The sequence below is a fragment of the Suricata suricatta genome, chromosome 17 (assembly GCF_006229205.1).
Source record: "Suricata suricatta isolate VVHF042 chromosome 17, meerkat_22Aug2017_6uvM2_HiC, whole genome shotgun sequence".
Lineage (NCBI taxonomy): Eukaryota > Metazoa > Chordata > Mammalia > Carnivora > Herpestidae > Suricata > Suricata suricatta.
In genome coordinates, this window is record NC_043716.1 from 53,680,648 (window position 1) to 53,697,827 (window position 17,180).

General features: G+C 61.6%; 2 protein-coding genes and 1 long non-coding RNA gene across 3 annotated transcripts in view; 1 reads left to right on the plus strand and 2 right to left on the minus strand.

Moving 5' to 3' along the window:
- Positions 1-1,217: 1,217 nt before the first annotated feature.
- FOXJ1 (forkhead box J1) lies at positions 1,218-6,152 on the minus strand. Its single transcript, XM_029927860.1, has 3 exons — positions 6,010-6,152; positions 4,780-5,444; positions 1,218-3,011 (listed from the first exon to the last, which is right to left on the minus strand). The coding sequence occupies exons 2-3, from the start codon at positions 5,275-5,277 to the stop codon at positions 2,241-2,243; spliced, it is 1,269 nt and encodes a 422-aa protein (XP_029783720.1). The 5' UTR covers positions 5,278-5,444; positions 6,010-6,152; the 3' UTR covers positions 1,218-2,240.
- Positions 6,153-7,304: 1,152 nt separating this feature from the next.
- The window catches only part of RNF157 (ring finger protein 157), a 54,739-nt gene continuing 44,863 nt past the window's right edge, over positions 7,305-17,180 (minus strand). The window contains exons 17-19 of the mRNA XM_029927086.1: positions 16,861-16,909; positions 15,022-15,132; positions 7,305-9,957 (exon numbers count right to left, since the gene is read on the minus strand). Coding sequence (XP_029782946.1) covers positions 9,836-9,957; positions 15,022-15,132; positions 16,861-16,909 — 282 coding nt within the window. The 3' untranslated portion in view covers positions 7,305-9,835. The remainder of the gene's footprint in view (positions 9,958-15,021; positions 15,133-16,860; positions 16,910-17,180) is intronic.
- Positions 10,370-13,622, plus strand: LOC115282740. Its single transcript, XR_003904730.1, has 4 exons — positions 10,370-11,055; positions 11,375-12,658; positions 12,891-12,977; positions 13,535-13,622. It is a non-coding gene; the product is annotated as an uncharacterized LOC115282740 (long non-coding RNA).

Genomic DNA, 17,180 nt, shown 5'->3' on the forward strand with positions numbered 1-17,180 from the left:
TCAAGCCCAGGGGCCCAGTCCCTCCTTTGAAAGCGTCTGGGGACCCTTCAAATTGTTGATGCCTTGGTCCAACCCCACCTGTCAATCCAGAGTGTACCCCCTTTTGGCCAGGGCTGGAGGCTGATCCTGGGGGTCACTGGAGAAGGCTGGGCCCCCCTTGGTCCCCTCTACTGGGGCCTGTGGCAAGGCAGGCTGGTGGGGGAGAGGGAGGGAGGAGTGGTCTGAGGGGTGAAGGGAGTCTCAGCGAAGGCAGACTCCTTGGCCTGCTGTGGGGCAGGGGTGGGCTGGTTTCTGGGCTCAGAAAGCCCCCCTCCACCCCCCCACCCCCGCCCGGCCCAGCATAGCAGTGTGTGTGCCCTCCCGAAATATTTGGAATAATTAGCAAGTGAAAGCCTCAAGTTAGCACAGGGAATGCCAGGTTGGCCTAGAGCCAGACTGGAGAGAAGGGAAAGAAAGGGGCTTCAGGAGAAAGGGGTCTGTGGAGGCTGGGCAGGGCTGTGGGAGACAGTGCCCATTTGTGCCCGTGTGCGGGAGGGGCTGGGGAGAGAGGTACGCTGCAGACAAAGCTGGGGGGAGGGGACTGCAAGGTGCCGCTGTGCCTCCCAAACACATATCTCCCGTGCCTCGGTTTCCCCATTAGGACTCCGGTAGGCTGGTCCCTCGTGGACTTGGGCCTGCTGGTGTTAAGTGGCTGAGTAGGGTCTGGGCACCCCTGGTGGCTGCCTCCTCCTCAAGCCCGCGGTGGGCCTGGGGGGAAAGGTGCCTAGGAGGGTGAACCGCCGCCAGGCTGGGGCTCTGGCCTCACACTCTGCCCCTCCAGGGGAGGCCCGAGGGCGGGCGATGCTGGAGACAGGCCCAGGCCGGACCGCAGACTCAGCCGGCGAGCCCGGGCAGGCCCTCGCGGTCAGGGACATGTGAGCTGAGCCCCGGGCGTGCTTGGCCCTTGTGAGTCCCCAGGGCCAGAGGGGGGCTGCGTCTCCTTTGTGGTCCTTTCCCCGGGGGCTGTGGGTGCAAGTCTCCCCATTGTGCAGATAGAGGTGCTGAGGCCCAGGCTGGAGGAGACCCCTGAGGACTGCTTCTCAGCCCCTTCCTCCCAGGGGACACGGAGGTCATGGGGAGTTCATCGGGGGGTGCTGAAGGCCGCAACTTCCTCTCAGCCATCCCCCTCCTCTTGGACTGGCCCTGGCCTTTTCCTAGAGTCGCAAGCAGGTCCTTTGTCAGATTTTTAAAAATTTTATTTTTAAAAACGTTTTATTGTAAATAACTTTCCATGAAAAAGGTTAAACTGCCCCCACAGGGCAGGAGGGTGGATGTGGGATGCAGACTGAGGGGCTCAGGGTAGAGCAGGACACTCCCCCCAGCAAGCGCGGGCAGGACCACGGGCGATCGCCCTGCCCCCCGCCCCCAGTTCCTGGTCCCAGCGGTTCTAGCAAGCTCGGCATCCCTCCCGGTTAAGCCTTAGCTACAGCTCTACTCACTACATTAGTCTGTCTGTCCCTCCCCACTGCAGCTCAGCTGCCCCTTCCCCCAACCCTCAGAACCCCACCTCCCCCACTGCTCCTCGCCTCAAACGTTAGGGATTTACATCCTTTGCCACACCTCGAGGGATGGCGCCAAAGACCCCGGAAGCCTTAGGAAACCTCCTTGCCCACCAGGCTCCCCGACCTCATTCCCGTCACTGCCTTCGGTCCCCTCCCCCTCCCCAGCCCTCCCCCTCCTTCCCTAGCCCCGGGGAGGCTTTGCCCGGAGAGGCCTCCAGGGGGTTAATTTGCTGTCATCTAATTAGCATTTGTTGTACCTGGGATCTTTCTCTAGATAGAGACCTGGGGAGGACAGCGGGAGCGGGAGAGGTGTCAGAGCTGAGGCACCCAGGGGCGGGCCCTGTGCTGCTGCTCCCCGGCTTGGCCGGCGCCCCTCCAGGTGCAGCCCCCGCAGTGCAGGGCGGGAGCCCATCCCCGGGGCAGGGGAGAGGAGAGGATCGCTGGAACACTGTGTGTGTGGCCGGGTGGGGGGGTGGGGAGGCAGCCGATCTGGTCCTGGGCCTCACTTCCCAGCCTCCTGGGCTGGACTCTGAAGGCAGCCCGGGCTGGGGGCTGTGGGGCCTCGTGGGGGCCAGCCTCGGGAGACCCGGCCCAGCCCCTGCCTGGGCGGGAGGGTGTCCGCGGGCCTGTGCGGGGGCAGGGGTGCAGTCGGGGCCCTGACTCCGGGCGCTGTCCGGAGGTGGGGGAGGGCCTGGCCTCTTACAGGAAGGCGCCCACACTGGCCCAGTCTTGCAGGTCGGCGGCCAGGGTAGTGTCCCCGGCCTCGAAGAGGGGCTCCGGGGGCAGGCAGCCACTGCCGCTCTCGTCCCAGGGGTGCTGCAGGAAGGACGTGGCCAGGAAAGTCTCGTCGAAATCCAGGCTGTCGGCCGCCTGCTCCGCCGGAGGCCCCCAGGTCGCAGGGCAGTCGATGTGGCGGCCGTGGACAGTGAGGTCCACGTCCCCGTGCGAGGCGGGGCTCAGCGGCGGGCTCAGCTCCAGGGCCTCCAGTGTGCCCAGCTCGCTGCCCAGAGTGCCAGCCTCGAAGATGGCCTCCCAGTCAAAGTTGCCCTTGAGGGGCTCCAGCTCGCCCTGCTCCTCCTGGGTCAGAAGCAGGGTGCTGGGGGCCCGCGGGACCTTGGCCACCCGCTTGGGCAGCGGCTGCTTGCGCTTGTGCCCGAGCCTGCTGCCCTCGCCCGCGCCCCAGCCCGCCTCCCCGGTGGCCTCCTCGAACTCCCGCAGCAGCTGCTGGGCCTCGGAGTTCACGGTCAGCGGCCCGGCCCACGGGGCGGTGCCAGGCTCCTGCGAGGCCTGGCGGGCGAAGGCCGGGTGGATGTGGACCGGGGGCAGCCGCCGCTTCTTGAAGGCCCCGCTCAGCAGCCGCTCTGCGTACTGGGGGTCGATGCGCCAGAAGCCCCCCTTGCCCGGCTCGTCCTTCTCCCGAGGCACTTTGATGAAGCACTTGTTCAGGGACAGGTTGTGGCGGATGGAATTCTGCGCAGGGGGAGGGAGGAGGAGAGAAAGAGGTCGGCTGCGTGAGCGAGGAGGGCTGGCGATGGGGGGCGACGCGTGCTTCTGCCCCCAGGGGAGGAGGGCCGGATGCGCCGCTCTGACCAGTGGCTCTGGGACACCGGCCACAGGGCACCGGCGGCCAGGAGTGCGGCCGGGAGCTTTTGTTCCCTGTTGCCGGGATATCGGCCTGCTCAGTCATCCGAGCCCGAGCCGCAGGGTGGCTCCCAGTGCCACCCCGCCTGCCCTCCCTCCCTTACCCCACCGCTTGCGGTCTCTGGCCAAAGGCTTCAGCTCCCCCAGGGCCTGGACGGCCATCTCACCCCGCCTGGGCCTGGCGGGCCCTGTTCCTGTAGAGAGTGGGTGGGTTGAAAGGTGGGCGGGGGTGGGGTGGGGCTGGGGTACGGAGGGTGTGAGGGCGTGTGTAGGGATGAAGTGGGGGGGATCTGATGACTTGCCTTGTTTGTTGGGCCCGCTGCAGGCCCGGCCCCTCACTCCCACCCTCACCTCCCCGTGGTCCCCGCCTCCCATCCGGGCTACGAGGCCTCAGTTGATTATTACCCAGCCTGGAGCATAGCACTCATTCCTGACCCCAGTTTCCCGAAGCCTGAGCTTCAGAGCCTTGGGGTGGGGGTGGGGGGTAGCTGGTCTCTGCTTTCTCATCGAGGCTCCAAATGACCGTCGCTGCAGAGCTGGGGCCTGAGCAATGTGGAGTAGCCTGGGACCGGGACTCTGCAGTCTGCTCCCCGTGGGTGCCCCAGGGAAGACTCTGGGGGCTTTGGGGCCTCTCTCTCCAATGAGACCCTGATCTAAAGCGGAAGACTCGGGTCTGCTTGGCCTCAAGTCATCATTCTGCCTTGTTCATTCCTAGGTGCACTGTCTTGTCCAAACTGTGCCGGGGGACAGAGGTTTAGGGCCCAGAAGGAAGAGTGGGTGGGTGGGTAGTGGCCCTCAGGCAAGGCTGGGATGTTTACACGGAGGCTCAGGCCCCTTGGCTGCTCTGTGCCAGGTTCCGGAGACTTGGAACACGAAGCCAGTGCGCACGGCAGGGAGAGCCCCTGTGGAAAGCACCCAGCTCAGGTAATTGTCACCCCAGGGAGGCTGACTGAGAAGAGGGGGAGGACAGGAGGCAGGAAACTGGAGGAGTTGGGTGAGGGGCTGGGGCAGCGACTTTAGGAAGGCCCCCCAGCCCCTCCACGGGGACACCGCTGGCCTTCCCATGCCGGGTCCCGCCCCCCGCCCCCCACCCCCTCCACCAGGCAACTTCCACAAGACAGAATGCGGAGCCTGGCAGGGTCATCCCTCATCCAATTCAGAGTTGGGCCTTGACAGGCTGTCCTTGGGCAGGGCGGTGTCTAGGAATTCTAGGACTTGGGACAAAAATGTGTCCCTTAGTCCATCATCCTCTCTCAGGGGGCCATGTCCACGCATAATGTGGCCCTGATCTTGGGGCTGGGTCTATTGGATGAGTGACAGGTGCCTTCCCCAGGAACTTTGGGGTCTGTAGGTCTGTATTCTTTCTAAACCCCTTTAAATATCCTCCCTCCTCTCTCTCAGAAGGCAAAGGAGGGGCAGTTCCAAGCCTTGGGCTCCCATGAGGTCCTTCCTCGACGGCCTTCCTCCCTCGGGGCCCTGGCTGCACAGCGAGCCTACTTGGAGTGCGGACCTGGGACATAAGTCCAGTCAGTCCGCCCCGCGTGGGGAGAAAGGAGGTGAGGGGGGAGGGAGCGGCCACCACCCGCGCCTCCCCTACCTGCCAGGTGGGATCGGCGTGGCGGAAGTAGCAGAAGTTGTCCGTAATCCACTTGTAGATGGCCGACAGGGTGATCTTGGTGGCCTTGCTGGCCTGCATGGCCATGCAGATGAGCGTGGCGTAGGAGTAGGGCGGCTTCACACTCGGGTTGGTGGCGTAGTCCACGTCGTCGGGGGGCGGGGCCTGCAGCCCCGGGGGCGCGCTCCGCGACGTGCACGACGACGTGGGCTTACCCGGAGTATGCGGCTGCCCCAGGCAGGCGGGATCCGCCGCCAGGGGTGACCCCGGTGCCGCCGAGCCTGGCACCTGGTGGTAGCCGTGGGGATCGGTGCCCCCCGGCGGCAGGGCGGGGGCCTTGGCGTTGAGAATGGAGAATTCCTGAAGCCACTGCAGGCTGGTCAGGCTGTCATCCAGGGCATCGGGCTCCTCGAGGCAGCTCTCCGGCGCGGCCTCCTCCGCCGCCCCGGCACCCGAGAGGCGTAGCCAGCTCTCCGCCATGTCTGTGGGTACCCTCCGATGGGGCGGTCAACATCCACGGGCTGAGCCGGGGGGTGGCCTGCCGCGCTCTCCGGCCCGCTGACTCCGGCGGCTCCAGTTACAGGGCTTCCCGGACGCGCGCTGCCATCCCGCGCCCGGGGGGTCGCCTCGGAAGACCGGTGTGAAGCCTGCGGGGGACCACGGCGGGAACTGAGCACTTCCCCCGCCCGGGAGAGTGCGTGCGAGGAAGGGGAGGCTCCTCTAAAGCTGTCCCCGCTGCCGGGAAGGGTCTTCACTGGCCGAGGTGTGGGGAACAGAACCAGTGCCCCGGGGTCCGACCCCCCGCTGGGTCCGTCGCACTCTTTTCCTCTCCGGGGTTTTGGAAGAGACTTTCTTTACTAGCCAAATGAGGGAAGAGGACAGGGGTATCGTAGGCTAGCCCCTTCTCCCCGAGAGCGGGGAATCAACCCTCCCGCAACAAACGGAAATGGGGCGAGGGAGCCCAGGAGGGCAGAGACCGGACAGGGCAGAGGCCCGAGACGGGGAAGTCGTCTGATCTTTGAAAAGAAACATTAGGATGGGAGATAACGGGGAAGGAAAGGAACAGGATAGGAATTACACAGGCGAGAAGTGAGCGTCCCCCAAACTCAGATGTCATTCCCGGGTCCACCAGTTCAGTCGAGGACGGATGGGAGAGCGGGCTGGTACGGACACCCTCCCTTCCCGCGGCCAGCAGCCGTCCCAGTCCCTTACCTGGCTCAGAGCGCAGCCCGGGCCAAAGGAAGGTTCTGGAAGAAGTTCCTCCCACCCCCCGCGGCTCTCTGTGCCCAACTTGAGGGCCTTGCCAGCGTCCCTTGTCTCACCCCCGCCCGACGGCGCCTCTCTGAGCGCCCGTGGCCCCCAGACCGGCATTAAGTAGCCGCTGCAAAGGCTTCTTCTGCTGTCATGGCGACGCCCCGCCCCCATAAACAGCTTCCGCTGCTGCTATTGGCCAGTGCGTTTCTAAGGAGATCGCGGGCTCTAGCCACTCTCTCTGGCGGTAACTCTTACCGAACCGCCTCCTTCTGCCGCCCTCTCCCGCGCCACCCAGCCCCCTACCCGCCACCGCGTCGCGGCTCGGCGCATTCCCGCCCGAGGGCCCCGCGCAGGGCTCGGAGAAGCGCGCGGCTCTCGCCCGAGGCCCCCGGCACGTCGGCGAGCGGTCCGCCGGGGCAGCCGCGTTCCCGCCCTCGCTTCCTCCCTGTCCCGGCTGCTCCGGGCGTCGACGGCTCCGCGGACCGAGCCCGGGGCGCGCGGGGCCAAGGCTGGGGAGGCCAGAGCCGGCTCGGGCTCGGGAACCGTGTGCTTGGGGTTTCCTTTCCTCTCCTCTGGGCTCACGTTTCCGTCCCCTTTCCCGCCCTCGCGACCCTGAGCGTCGTCTGGGTGCCCGCTGGCTCTCCGATGCCACCTGCCGCTCAGGTCCGCGGCAATGGCCGCACCGATCCCAGGCACCCCGAGGCGGGCAGGGTTTCCCGGTAAGCGACTCCCTCCCCACCCCTGCACTCAGCAAAGTTCCCGGAAACTGACTTTCCAGAGGCTTCTTTTCAGATAGCGGAGGGAACAAAGCCGGTGAGTGAAACAGACGTCGGACTGGCAGAATTTCCCTTGCAGGGTCATCAGCCCCGTTCTTTTCACCAACTTTTCAGAGGCATGCACTAAGGGGAGGGGGACACCAGGGGCTTCTTCCTCCCCTCCCCTGGCCTCCCGCCGGTTACCAGCTTTCCTGCTCTTCAATTATTGAGGAGCTGCAGTGGCGGAAGTTCTCCGGTTTAAGGGTGAGGGCGGGGTGAGGGCTCCCACTCAGGCCCCTGCCCAGAAGCTGGAGTGCCGGGGTGGGGAGCCGGTGTCCACCGGGTGGCTTCTCAACTCCCACCCCCACCAGCCAGCAGGGCTTTTCCTACCTTCTGCCTCCCCCTCCTCGCCACTTGGAGATTCTCTTAAGTAGAAATATTTCAGTGCTGGAGAAAGTCGGACTGAAACTATTACAAATAAGCCAAGGACACAGTTAATGCTTTCCTTCCCGTGTAAACAGTTTTATTCGCTTTAAAGAATCATGCAGCAATCCATACATATTGCATCCTTGATGTCCCCACTGTAGTGTGCCCACGAGTGTACCCCACGGAGCAAGAGGGGCACACTGATGGCACAAACAGTACACACACACACACACACACACACACACACACACACACACACGCCAGGTGTGCAGGTCCTAAAGCAAAGTGATCAACCAGCATGCCAAGATCAGGTGGACAGCACACGAGCTCTCCCGAGGTGAGAGGGCTCAAAGTGTGCAGTTCTGTGCCCAGGAGGTGCCCCAGTGCGGCCTAGACTGATGGGTGGAACTGGGTGGAGGAGCAAGGCTCTGTGCGGCCAAAATCAGCTCCCCTGGAGGCCATGGGCGAGCTGGGACTGGAGCTGGCCGCAGCCACAGGTTCCAGGTGGTCTGTGCCTTCGTGTGAGCGCCCAGGCCCCACCCCATCCCCTATGGATCCGTTGCTTATAACACAACTGTCCCCAGATGACGGACTGGGCGCGGTCAGGTCGGGGGCTGCCCTGTTCCCTGATCAAGTCGACTAAAGACCAGCTCCTCTGGATGGGGTCTTTCTGCTTGCCTAAGAGCCAAAGGAGAACAAAGAGGTAGGAGAGACAGAGAGACAGAGAGACAGACGGATCAGGCTGAGGAACAGGAGTGAAAGGGCCATTTCTGACCCAGCCTGGGCTGTAAGGGACGCAGATCCTCCAGGAGGGGCAATGATAATGGCTTCCTCTCAGGGCTCCTGCTGTTTACCTACATCTCCTTCATCTCCGCTAACACCCCACGGTGATAACGACCTGCCACGAGGCGAGGCGAGGCTGTGTGCCCCCCTCTCCAGGCTGAGGGAAGATCCCTGCTCCATGGGGCTTCAACTTCAAGGAAATCAGGAAGTGGGGTTATTGCTCCAATCTCAACCGCAAAAGGGGCCGTGGGAGTGTTGGGGGAAGAAGGACAAGGCCTGGGGCCCGAAGCAGCAGAGTCCAGAGGCCCCAGGAGGCCTCAGAGAAGGGACGTGGGGACTCAAGACAGAAGCTGAGATTCAGGGGTGACCCATGTCGTGTCTGTTGGGACAGCAGGCATTCCCCCAACCAGGGCAGGACCTGAGCCATAACCACTAGGCCAGGCAAGGCTCTCCGGCCCCCACCCCCGCTGCCAGTGGAAAGAAGCTACGTGGAAGGGGTGAGGATCCCCTGGGCATGGGGCCCTCTTTGGGGTGTCGGAAACCCCAGGGTAACAGTTCCAAATACAAAGACAGGCCACCATGACGGTCAGAGCCCACGGCTCTGTGGCTTCTCGGCCTCACAGATTGCCGGGTCTCATCCTCCACTGAAAGAGCACCTTTTCCCAAAGCCAGGAGACAACACATGCGTCCAAGAACTGTGTGGGACCCACCGACGGAGAGAGCAGAAACTCCCAGCAGCCCGCAGCCTGGTCTTGCTGTTCCAGACTTCCGCCTTGCACGGGGCTGTGGAGTGGTGGGGGCGGGGTGGGGGGGGGTGGATGTGGTCTGAACAGTAGAATCTCTGAATCTCTAAAGAGCCCGTGGGCCAAGCACCTCCCCCTCCCCTGCTCCAGCTCGGCAGGTCCGGAAGGCAGGGAAGGGGACCACTTGGGGTGGGGAGGCCCCAGCTCGAGAATCCCTGCTCCACTCCTCTCAGCCTGTTTCTTTGACCATTCACACAGTTTCTTCAACTGTTTCATGGGGGACAGGGACAGTGACAACAGGAGTCCCCCCTGACCGGGCTGTAGTGATGAACCGTGAGAACGTCCGACAGCTCCTGACACGGTTACCTGGCGCACGAGGTGGTCGAAGATGTGTTTTTTGGAAAGTCGCCTTACGATGGAGCGCCGGGCCTTCAGGGTTGCACCTGACGGTCAGTAACCCTCCCAAGGGTAACCTTGTAACTGGGGGGGATTCTCAGATTCGAGGCCTCCTTCCTAAGCAGACAGACGCACGAGGTCCGGGGGACTAGCTCTGTGACCAGAAGCAAGGACGGTTGTTTTTGGTTGCCACAGTTTCTCGTCGTAAAGAAAGGAGCTCCTGATGTTTTTGAGGGAAACTCGGCTAATGGGGCCACCCCAGCCCCACCCCACGCTAGAGATTTCAAATTGCTTATGATGTTCCAGAAAATGCCAGAGGTGTGTTCATAACAAAGCTGCCAAGACTCCAGGTCTTCTTGGTGGTGCCCCCTTAGGAGGAAAAGGTGCACAGGGAACAACGACCTCGGGTCCACCTGAAGATCAAGGTGGGTGCCTCCCAGAGAGTCCATGCAGAAGGTCTCCGGAGCTGCAGTTCACGGAGAGGCTTTGGCCCCCGAGGAGAGGCGGCTTCCCGTTCCTTCTGGGAGGGGAAGGGTGCTGGGAGCAGGGGCAGGCTGACCTCCACATCTAGATGTAGACAGTCTTCGTGGTTTCACCGAGGACGCCCAGGAGGCCGGCCGTCCAGTGAGGCCAGGATGGGATGTGAGGGTCGGGGGGAGGCCAGGGACAGGGGGCAGGCTCTCAGACGGCCAAAGGACCCCACACGCAAGGCCTGTCCTGGGGGTCCTCCAGGCTGCCGGATGGTAAGCGCGGGCGCCGTGTGTGCCGACCACTGGCAACGTTGTCATCGGCCGGCCAGGTGCCTGGAGAAGAGAAAAGGGTCTAGAAGCCAGACCCCCTGGCCAGGTCCGGATGGCGCCTCCAACAGGACAGCCCAGGAGTTCAGCAAGGAAGCTAGCGGGATGCGTGTCACCTGAGACCCCCGTGTGTGTGCAGGCCACAGCGAGGGAGAGAATAGGGCGAGGTGAGCGCCCCTGGGGGCAGGGGGCTGTTCCTGTCCTGTGGGCTAGGTGCAGTCACGGCCACTGTGGACTGCAGAGAGGACCATGCAGGGCATTTCTTGTTCTGCGCACTTGCCCTCCGATCCACTTCTGTATCTTTATTTGTTTGGAAGTTTGCTTAGATGTTGTGGGGGGTCTGGCTGAGGTTTTCCCCAGGGCAGGAAGCAGTGAGGGGCGTGAGAAGAGCATGTTAATTTGGGCCCGGTGTCACTGTTTGCTGTGGGAGCCGGGTGGGGCAGGAAGGGGCTGGCTGCTCAGCAGGGTGCCCGGGACAGAAAGGTGGGGGCGGGGGAGGTGCAGGTGTGATGGGCCCACCCGCTGCTCTTCACCTCTGTCCCCGCTCCTGCCCGAGCAGCCCACTGGGGTCACCATCAACCCCAGGAGACACCAGCCCAAGAGCCCTCAGGTCGCCCAGGTGGCACCCACTAAACCTGTCCTGCAAACCCGCCCCGGCTCCCGCACAAGGAGCACCAGCTGTGTGGCCCGGATGCCCATTCTTGGCTCCTCTATCCTCCATGCTCTGTATTTAATCCGTCCCTACCTCCTGTCTGTCTGTCACCAGAAAACCCGGGCTTCACTCCTGGCTCATGACTGACTGACGGACAGACCTCCAGGCTGCGCCTCCCCGTGCCCTCCAGCCCGACCGCCAGCGCACCGTGCGCCTCAGGCTGCGAGGGAACCCCTGACCCTTGACGTTTTCTATTAGACCACAAGCTCTTCTGGGGCAGGCCTGGCCCTTCGGAGGACATGCAGGGGACTGGCCGGGCCGACCGGGTGCAGAGGGAGGGCCCGAGGCTCACTGTGCTCGTGTTTGAGGGTTCAGCCTCATGCCAGGGGCTGTCCAGGGCCCTATCATGGCCCGAACACTGCAATCAAATAGCTATAAACTGCTAATCTCCGGTAAGCGTCCTGGCGGGATCAGCCAACCCAAGGCTCCCGGGGCAGTGGGCGGAGGTGGGCCCCAGGGAAGAGATGTGAGCGGAACAGAAAATTCGCAGGTTATCTCTCGAATCTGGATGGAGTCGGAGATTTCTATTCCCTGGAGTCTAGGACCTGGGACCCAGTGCATTCTCCTCTAAGGGTGGCTCTCTTCAGTGTGACCGGGTGGACAGAAGGCAAGATTGCCTGTTAGGTCAGGGACCCCCAGATACAGTGAGTTGTTTGTTCACTTATATAATTTGGTAGATCTCATACCTATTCCTCAATGTTTATGGGGCAGGACTCCGGAACTGCGGCTGTTCGGTAGGAAAGACCAAAAGCAAATGGTGAACGAAAGAGAAGACACACATGCATGCACAAAATAAAATCCACACCGCCACTGCCGCCACCAACCAGCACGCCATGGGACACCAGACCGACAGGCTGTCCGGACTCTGAATTCACACGCGTTCTCCTACAGACTGCACCGCTCTGGAACCCTGAGCAGGGCCCAGAACCATTTCTTCTGGAGTAACCTCAGCACTCAGACCTGAAGGACCTGTTCTCGCTGGCTTCTCGATTCACTCCGTGGCCAGGGGAGGGTTAGCAGCAATAATGTGGTGCCCTTGCCCCCGTCCCAAAGGACCCCGACGGCGGGCCCTCAGCAAAACCCTGCGGCCGCTCCCTGCTCCCGTGTGCAGAGGGGAACCGGCTCGCTGATGGGGATCCCGGGCACGTGCTCCCACTTGGTCGGGCCCCTGAGCCAGAGACTGGAGCCTGTTGACTGAAAATTCATCCGGGAGATAGATAAGGTGCCTTCCCCTTGGCCCCCATTCAGAGGTGAAATGGGAAGGCAGAGAGACCTCTAGAGGTAGGTTTGAGGAGCAGATTTAGGGGAGTTCTGCACACCCCTTTCCCAGCTTGACCGAGCCACTGATTCAGCATAGGTGCTGGACAGTTTGCCTGCCTCCTGGAGTTTCTGGTGGAACGAGAAACCTAACTCCGATTTCTCCTTCGTGTCTATGCAGTCTGTCTACGCAGTGTGCGTCCTCCTAGCAGCGTCTCGGCCTTGGGCTGCGAGGCTTGAAGCGGGGAGGGAACTGGATTTCGAGCTCCTGAAGGAATTGCTATGTTTCGCTGGATATGCCCCCTCCTGCACAAGGCGGTCGTTTAAAAATATGTTTCTATTTCCACTGACAAACCCAAATTATTTTTGCTTCCACCCCCCCGCCCCATCACCTACACAACCCAGAACCTTTCCACAGACTTATCGCTGGTCCCCTGGCCACCATTTGCCACCTGTGTGATACTTCATCCAGTCAGCACAGCTTCACAGGCCCAACCTGCTCACCACCTGCACCTGTCAACTTAGACTCCCTCCCTTTGACACCTTCTAGAACAATCTCAGAACACACCACCCCCCCTTGGTCTTGGGGCCCAAGAAGGCTCAGAAGCTTCTTAGGGGAAGAAGGGCTGGAAGGCTACAGGCGCCCTCTCAGCGACACTCCCACTAGTGTGACAGGAGCGGTGAGGACAGGGACCCGCATGGTCTCCAGCATGGGCCGGGCCTCCCGGTGGATAGCGGGTGAGCAGGGGGAGCGCGGCACGGGGTAGAGGGAGAGCGTGGGGTGCTCCCCTTGGCTCCGATTCTCATTGGCCGGTGCCGCCAATGAGCCCGAGAGCCTGAGAACGGCCCGCACGGGGCAGAGCTCGGGGCCGAGCCAGCCAGCGGGCATCCCGGACTCGGCGGAGCGTCAAGAGGCCTGTTTATTCCACGGGACCTACCACACCGGATACTCCCGTTATGAACCCAACAGACGCTTCCAGAGAGTTCCCCAGCATGCTGCTACCAGGAGAACTGGAGGGACGTGTTGCCGAGAAAGCAGAGGCGCTTTTCCGCTCCAGTAAGAGCCCCCGAGACCGCGGTGAGGGGGCACAGGGGACACTCGGGTGCTCACACCCGAGTCGCTCTCCCGACAGGCGCCACGGGCATCTGGCCGCACGTCTGGCCTGGACTGCGAACCAGCTTACCCTCAGCGCCTGATTCTTGAGAGCCCCGGAAGGAACCCCGGGGCAGGGGGCTTTCGTCTTCCCGCAATCCCGTCAGTGGAATGAATACCCACCAGCAGGCTGGCCGGAGGGAGTCGGGGGGGAGCAGAAGGGACAAAGCCGGTTTCCACCAGCATGGTGGGCTAAAACGGCTCCCGGCAGCTCCCTCCGCCGAGAAACGGGGGCGCGTGGGGGAGCCCCCCGAGGGAGACAGGAGCCTAGCGGAAGGACGGCTGCCGGCAGGCGCCGCAGACACAGGGCAGAGAGGACAGAGATGTCATCTTTCCCGACTAGGGCCCCAGGGTGTGCCAATCCCAAATGGCCCCTCCGCAGACCGCTTAGCACAGAAGTATCCCCATTGTTTGTGGGACGGGGACTCATCTATTTTGACAAATCTTTCTTTCCCCGGAAGGTCCGCTATCGAATGCAGGCCCTCGCCAGTCAGGACCGAGACCGAGGCAGGAGCCTCCGGCACGTGCGCACGCCCAGCAAGCTTGGTGTCGGGCACAGCGGGGCTGGGGGCGGGGGTGGGGGTCGGTGCTGGCGCGGAGTGAACATGAACTTCCAGACGAGGTCTACGTAACATAAATGAGCTTCAAAAGAAACAAACCAGACAGACAGATTTACGTTTGGCAAAAAGACGTGAGAAACAAATGGACAGACGGAAGCAAGGCGCGGAGCGGGAAGGCAGGAAGTGAAGTGCGCCTGGCCCCATGGCTCCCGTCCAGGCCTGACACGGCATCTTTTGGCCTCACTGACCACGAAGAGTCCTGGGCAGTATATTCAGGACACACTAGATAGAGAACAACCAGAGAGGCCTTTGAAAGGCTGGAGAAAGTGTCTTCCAGGGGTTGCGGCTTCCCCGCCACAAGCCTGTGTGGGGCAGGGCGGGCGAGGCCCTGTGTCACCCCCAGGCTGCCGGACAGCGGCCACCACAGGAGGCTGCGCTGCTCCGACGCCTCTGGCCGCTTCGCTGAGCGAGTAAAGCACTGGACCCATGATGTGACGAGGCCGTTCTGAAGTTCAACTAAGTCTCCATTTCAGGGGACGCTGGGGAGATCCCAAATGCCACAATGTGGATGACGATCATGAAGCCAGGAGGGCAGCTCTGACCTCGTCCCCTGGCGGTGGGGGTCGGGGGAAGACTGGGCTTCAGAGGAGGGGTTCCTGGAGCCCCTGCATGAGCACATGGGCTAGAAGGGGGGAGTGCCCAGAGGGATTAACACGGTTCCTGTATAGGAAGGTGTCCCGGGCCCGGCTCAGTCTCACGAGAAGGAAAACAGGGGCCTATCAGCAGTCCTGACCCAACTTACAGGTAGGGCTCCGGGGAGCACGGTCACCCTCGACCCCTGACCTCTGCTTTGGGATCCAGGTCTAGTAAGTACAATGCAACTGGGAACCCAAAGCTCACGGGACCACAGAGCCCTTTGTGGTCTAAAAAATGTCGGCTTTCAAATTCCTCCCTGCTCCTCCTCCGGAGGAGCTACAGATCCCCTCTCCAGAGGCTCAGGCTACCTTTCCAAGACCTTCTTAGGGAGGCGGGGTCTGCCCCACACTTCCTGTTGATGAAAACAAGGCCAGGCTACCTGCCAAGTGGCCTGCAGGAAGGGGGTGGAGGGCTGCCCCTTCAGGCCAATTCAGAAGGAGGGGTTTTTTACTCCCGACCGGTCCGAATATTCTTGCTCAGAGGTGTGCTCAGGGTGTGCTCCCGGCACAAAGTTCAAGGACTCGCCCAGGGCCGCCTCACTTCCTTTCAGCATCTGGCTTCCAGCAGCCTAGCACAGCCCATGCCTTCTGGCAGGAAGGGCGGGGCAGGGGACGGGTGGCCCAGGGTGAGCGCAGGGGTGCGGGCAGGGGAGCAGCTCCCACCAAGTTCATGTTCAGCAGACTGCCACTCACCAGGTAAGCAGACCTCAGGGCACAGCTTATTGTCCAGTGCTTTCACGCTTGCGATGCCAAAGTCATTGTTATTGTCACACTCCATACCTAGAAATGCGCGTGTCCTCTGGCCTGTAAGGGAGTTAACGCAGTTAGACAGGGGCTGGCGGTATTTTTTTCTCTGCTTTGCTGTCCTTTACAAAAAAAAATCTTAAGGATGGAGACAAAAAAACTCAAATCATATGTTAAAAAAAAGACAGTAATTAAGTGGGGAGAGAGTGGACAATAAAGGAATCAAATTGTGTGAGCCCGCCTGTGTGCTTGCCTGTCCTGCCCTGTCTCCCTGTCTGTCTCCCTAACTGGCCCTTCCCAGCTCTGCGGGGCGCCGGCTCAATGGACCGGCACCCAGGTGTGGACAGTGGGGGAGGGGGTGAGGAAGGGGGAAGCAAGGGAGAGACTCCCCCTGCCCGCATCTGTCAGGTGTGTGTGTGTGTGTGTGTGTGTGTGTGTGTGTGGTGTTTATGACCACAAGGCTCTATAAAATGATAAAATACTAAAGGTCTTGGTTTCCATAATTTTGCATATTAAATCAGAATCACCATGTTCACAAAATTATGTTTTCTTTCCCTATGAAACAATTTGTTATTTTGAGGCTGCTTCAAGAGGCTGACCAGAAGCCTACAGACTCGTGAGGGGAAAGTTGCAGAAGTTATTTTTGCTAGCTTCCCCTGTGCCTCCGTTTTCCTCTTTGTGCAAGGGAGAGGAAAAAACGCAAATCCGCCGTGCGGGATGGTGGAATGTCAGGCGGAAACCACCTGCCACCCTGTAGGCGTAGAATATTCTACGGGCAGGCAGCAATCACAAAGGGTAACTCAGCGCTGACCCTGAGCGCTGAAGGCATCCACCGAGTGGACGACGCGCCCGGCCCCGTCTCGGGCGGGCCGGGCAGGGGCACAGCCTTGGTGGCCGCCCCCTCCACCCTCCTTCAGGGCTCCCTGGTCAGGCCAGCATGCACGCCCCTTGGTCCCCAAGCAATGGCCAGCGCTAAAGCAGAAGCAGGTAGGATGACATCTGCGTCCGGGCTGCGGCCCGGGCCTGCCTTGGAGGTGCCCTTCTGGGGGAGGAAGAGGTGCTGGGAGCACATGGCCGTCCGTTCCCGGGGGGTTTCTCCAGCCTACCCCGCCCGCCCCATCTCACTTCCCTGCTCTGTAGATCATGCCTCCTCGCCCAGCCTTGCTAGAAACAAAACTCCTCCGTCTGAAGACACAGTGGGGGCTGAGTTACATCGAAGAAAATCATGCCGGCAGCCTACAAGCGCTCGTCTACATGGAGCGGCTGGTGTCTGTCGCCTTCTCACACCTGCTCTGCGCTCCCCGGCTCCGAAGGTCCCTCCACTAGCGAGACATCAGCCACCTTCTTCACCAAAGCAAAACCAAACCAGCTGCCTAACGGTCCTTTCTCCCATGTGGTGGAAACTGTTTTGCTGTTGCTAATCATCGGGGCTGCCAGGGGGGCTGTGGGGGGGTGGGGGCACTCAGCGGAAAAGCGGAAGCCGGAAGGAGGGAAGGTGACAGGGGGTCGCCCAGGAAGCTTCGGAACCTGGGCCACGCGGATAGAGCTCCCTGGGCACCTTCTGAAGCGGCTCCGTCCTGATGTCCTGGCCCTGAGGCCTCCAAAGAGCCAGGAAGACCGCGGTGGCCCTGAAATACCCTGCTTGCCTGGATATTCCGTCGAGAAGACAACCTTCCCCCAACAGGTACGCTGGCACCACCGAGTCATCCCAGTGTCCCTTTCTGTACCCTTTCAAGAATGCCCAAGAAGGAAATCTAATAAGAGGGAGCAAAAGACCAGGTCTTTTACCATCTTCTTGTGTGGGGGATCCATCCTCTTCCTCTATAACATCATTTCCCTAGGACAGAAGGAAGGCGCTGTGAGTCTATAACAGCAGTAAAATGAATCTATTGATCACCTGAAGACAGAAGTAATTGGCCTAATGGTATCTCACTGCAGGGCCTGCGTCAATGGCACACATTTCCCGTCGTGTCTGAGAGGCCCAGGAGGCTGAGCAGAGACAGCTCTGGCTTGGTGAGGCGCGGTGTGCCCGCGGGGACTGTGGCGCAGGCCCGTTACAGACGTGCCCGGGGAGCGTGAGGAAGAGCCTTGGTAACAGTTTAGCTCAC

Excerpts from the sequence above, each read along its gene's own strand:
- FOXJ1 (XM_029927860.1), bottom strand. The coding sequence starts at position 5,277 with ATGGCGGAGAGCTGGCTACGCCTCTCGGGTGCCGGGGCGGCGGAGGAG. Across the intron at positions 3,012-4,779 it reads ACGCCGATCCCACCTGGCAG|AATTCCATCCGCCACAACCT; the intron begins GTAGGGGAGGCG and ends CCCCCTGCGCAG.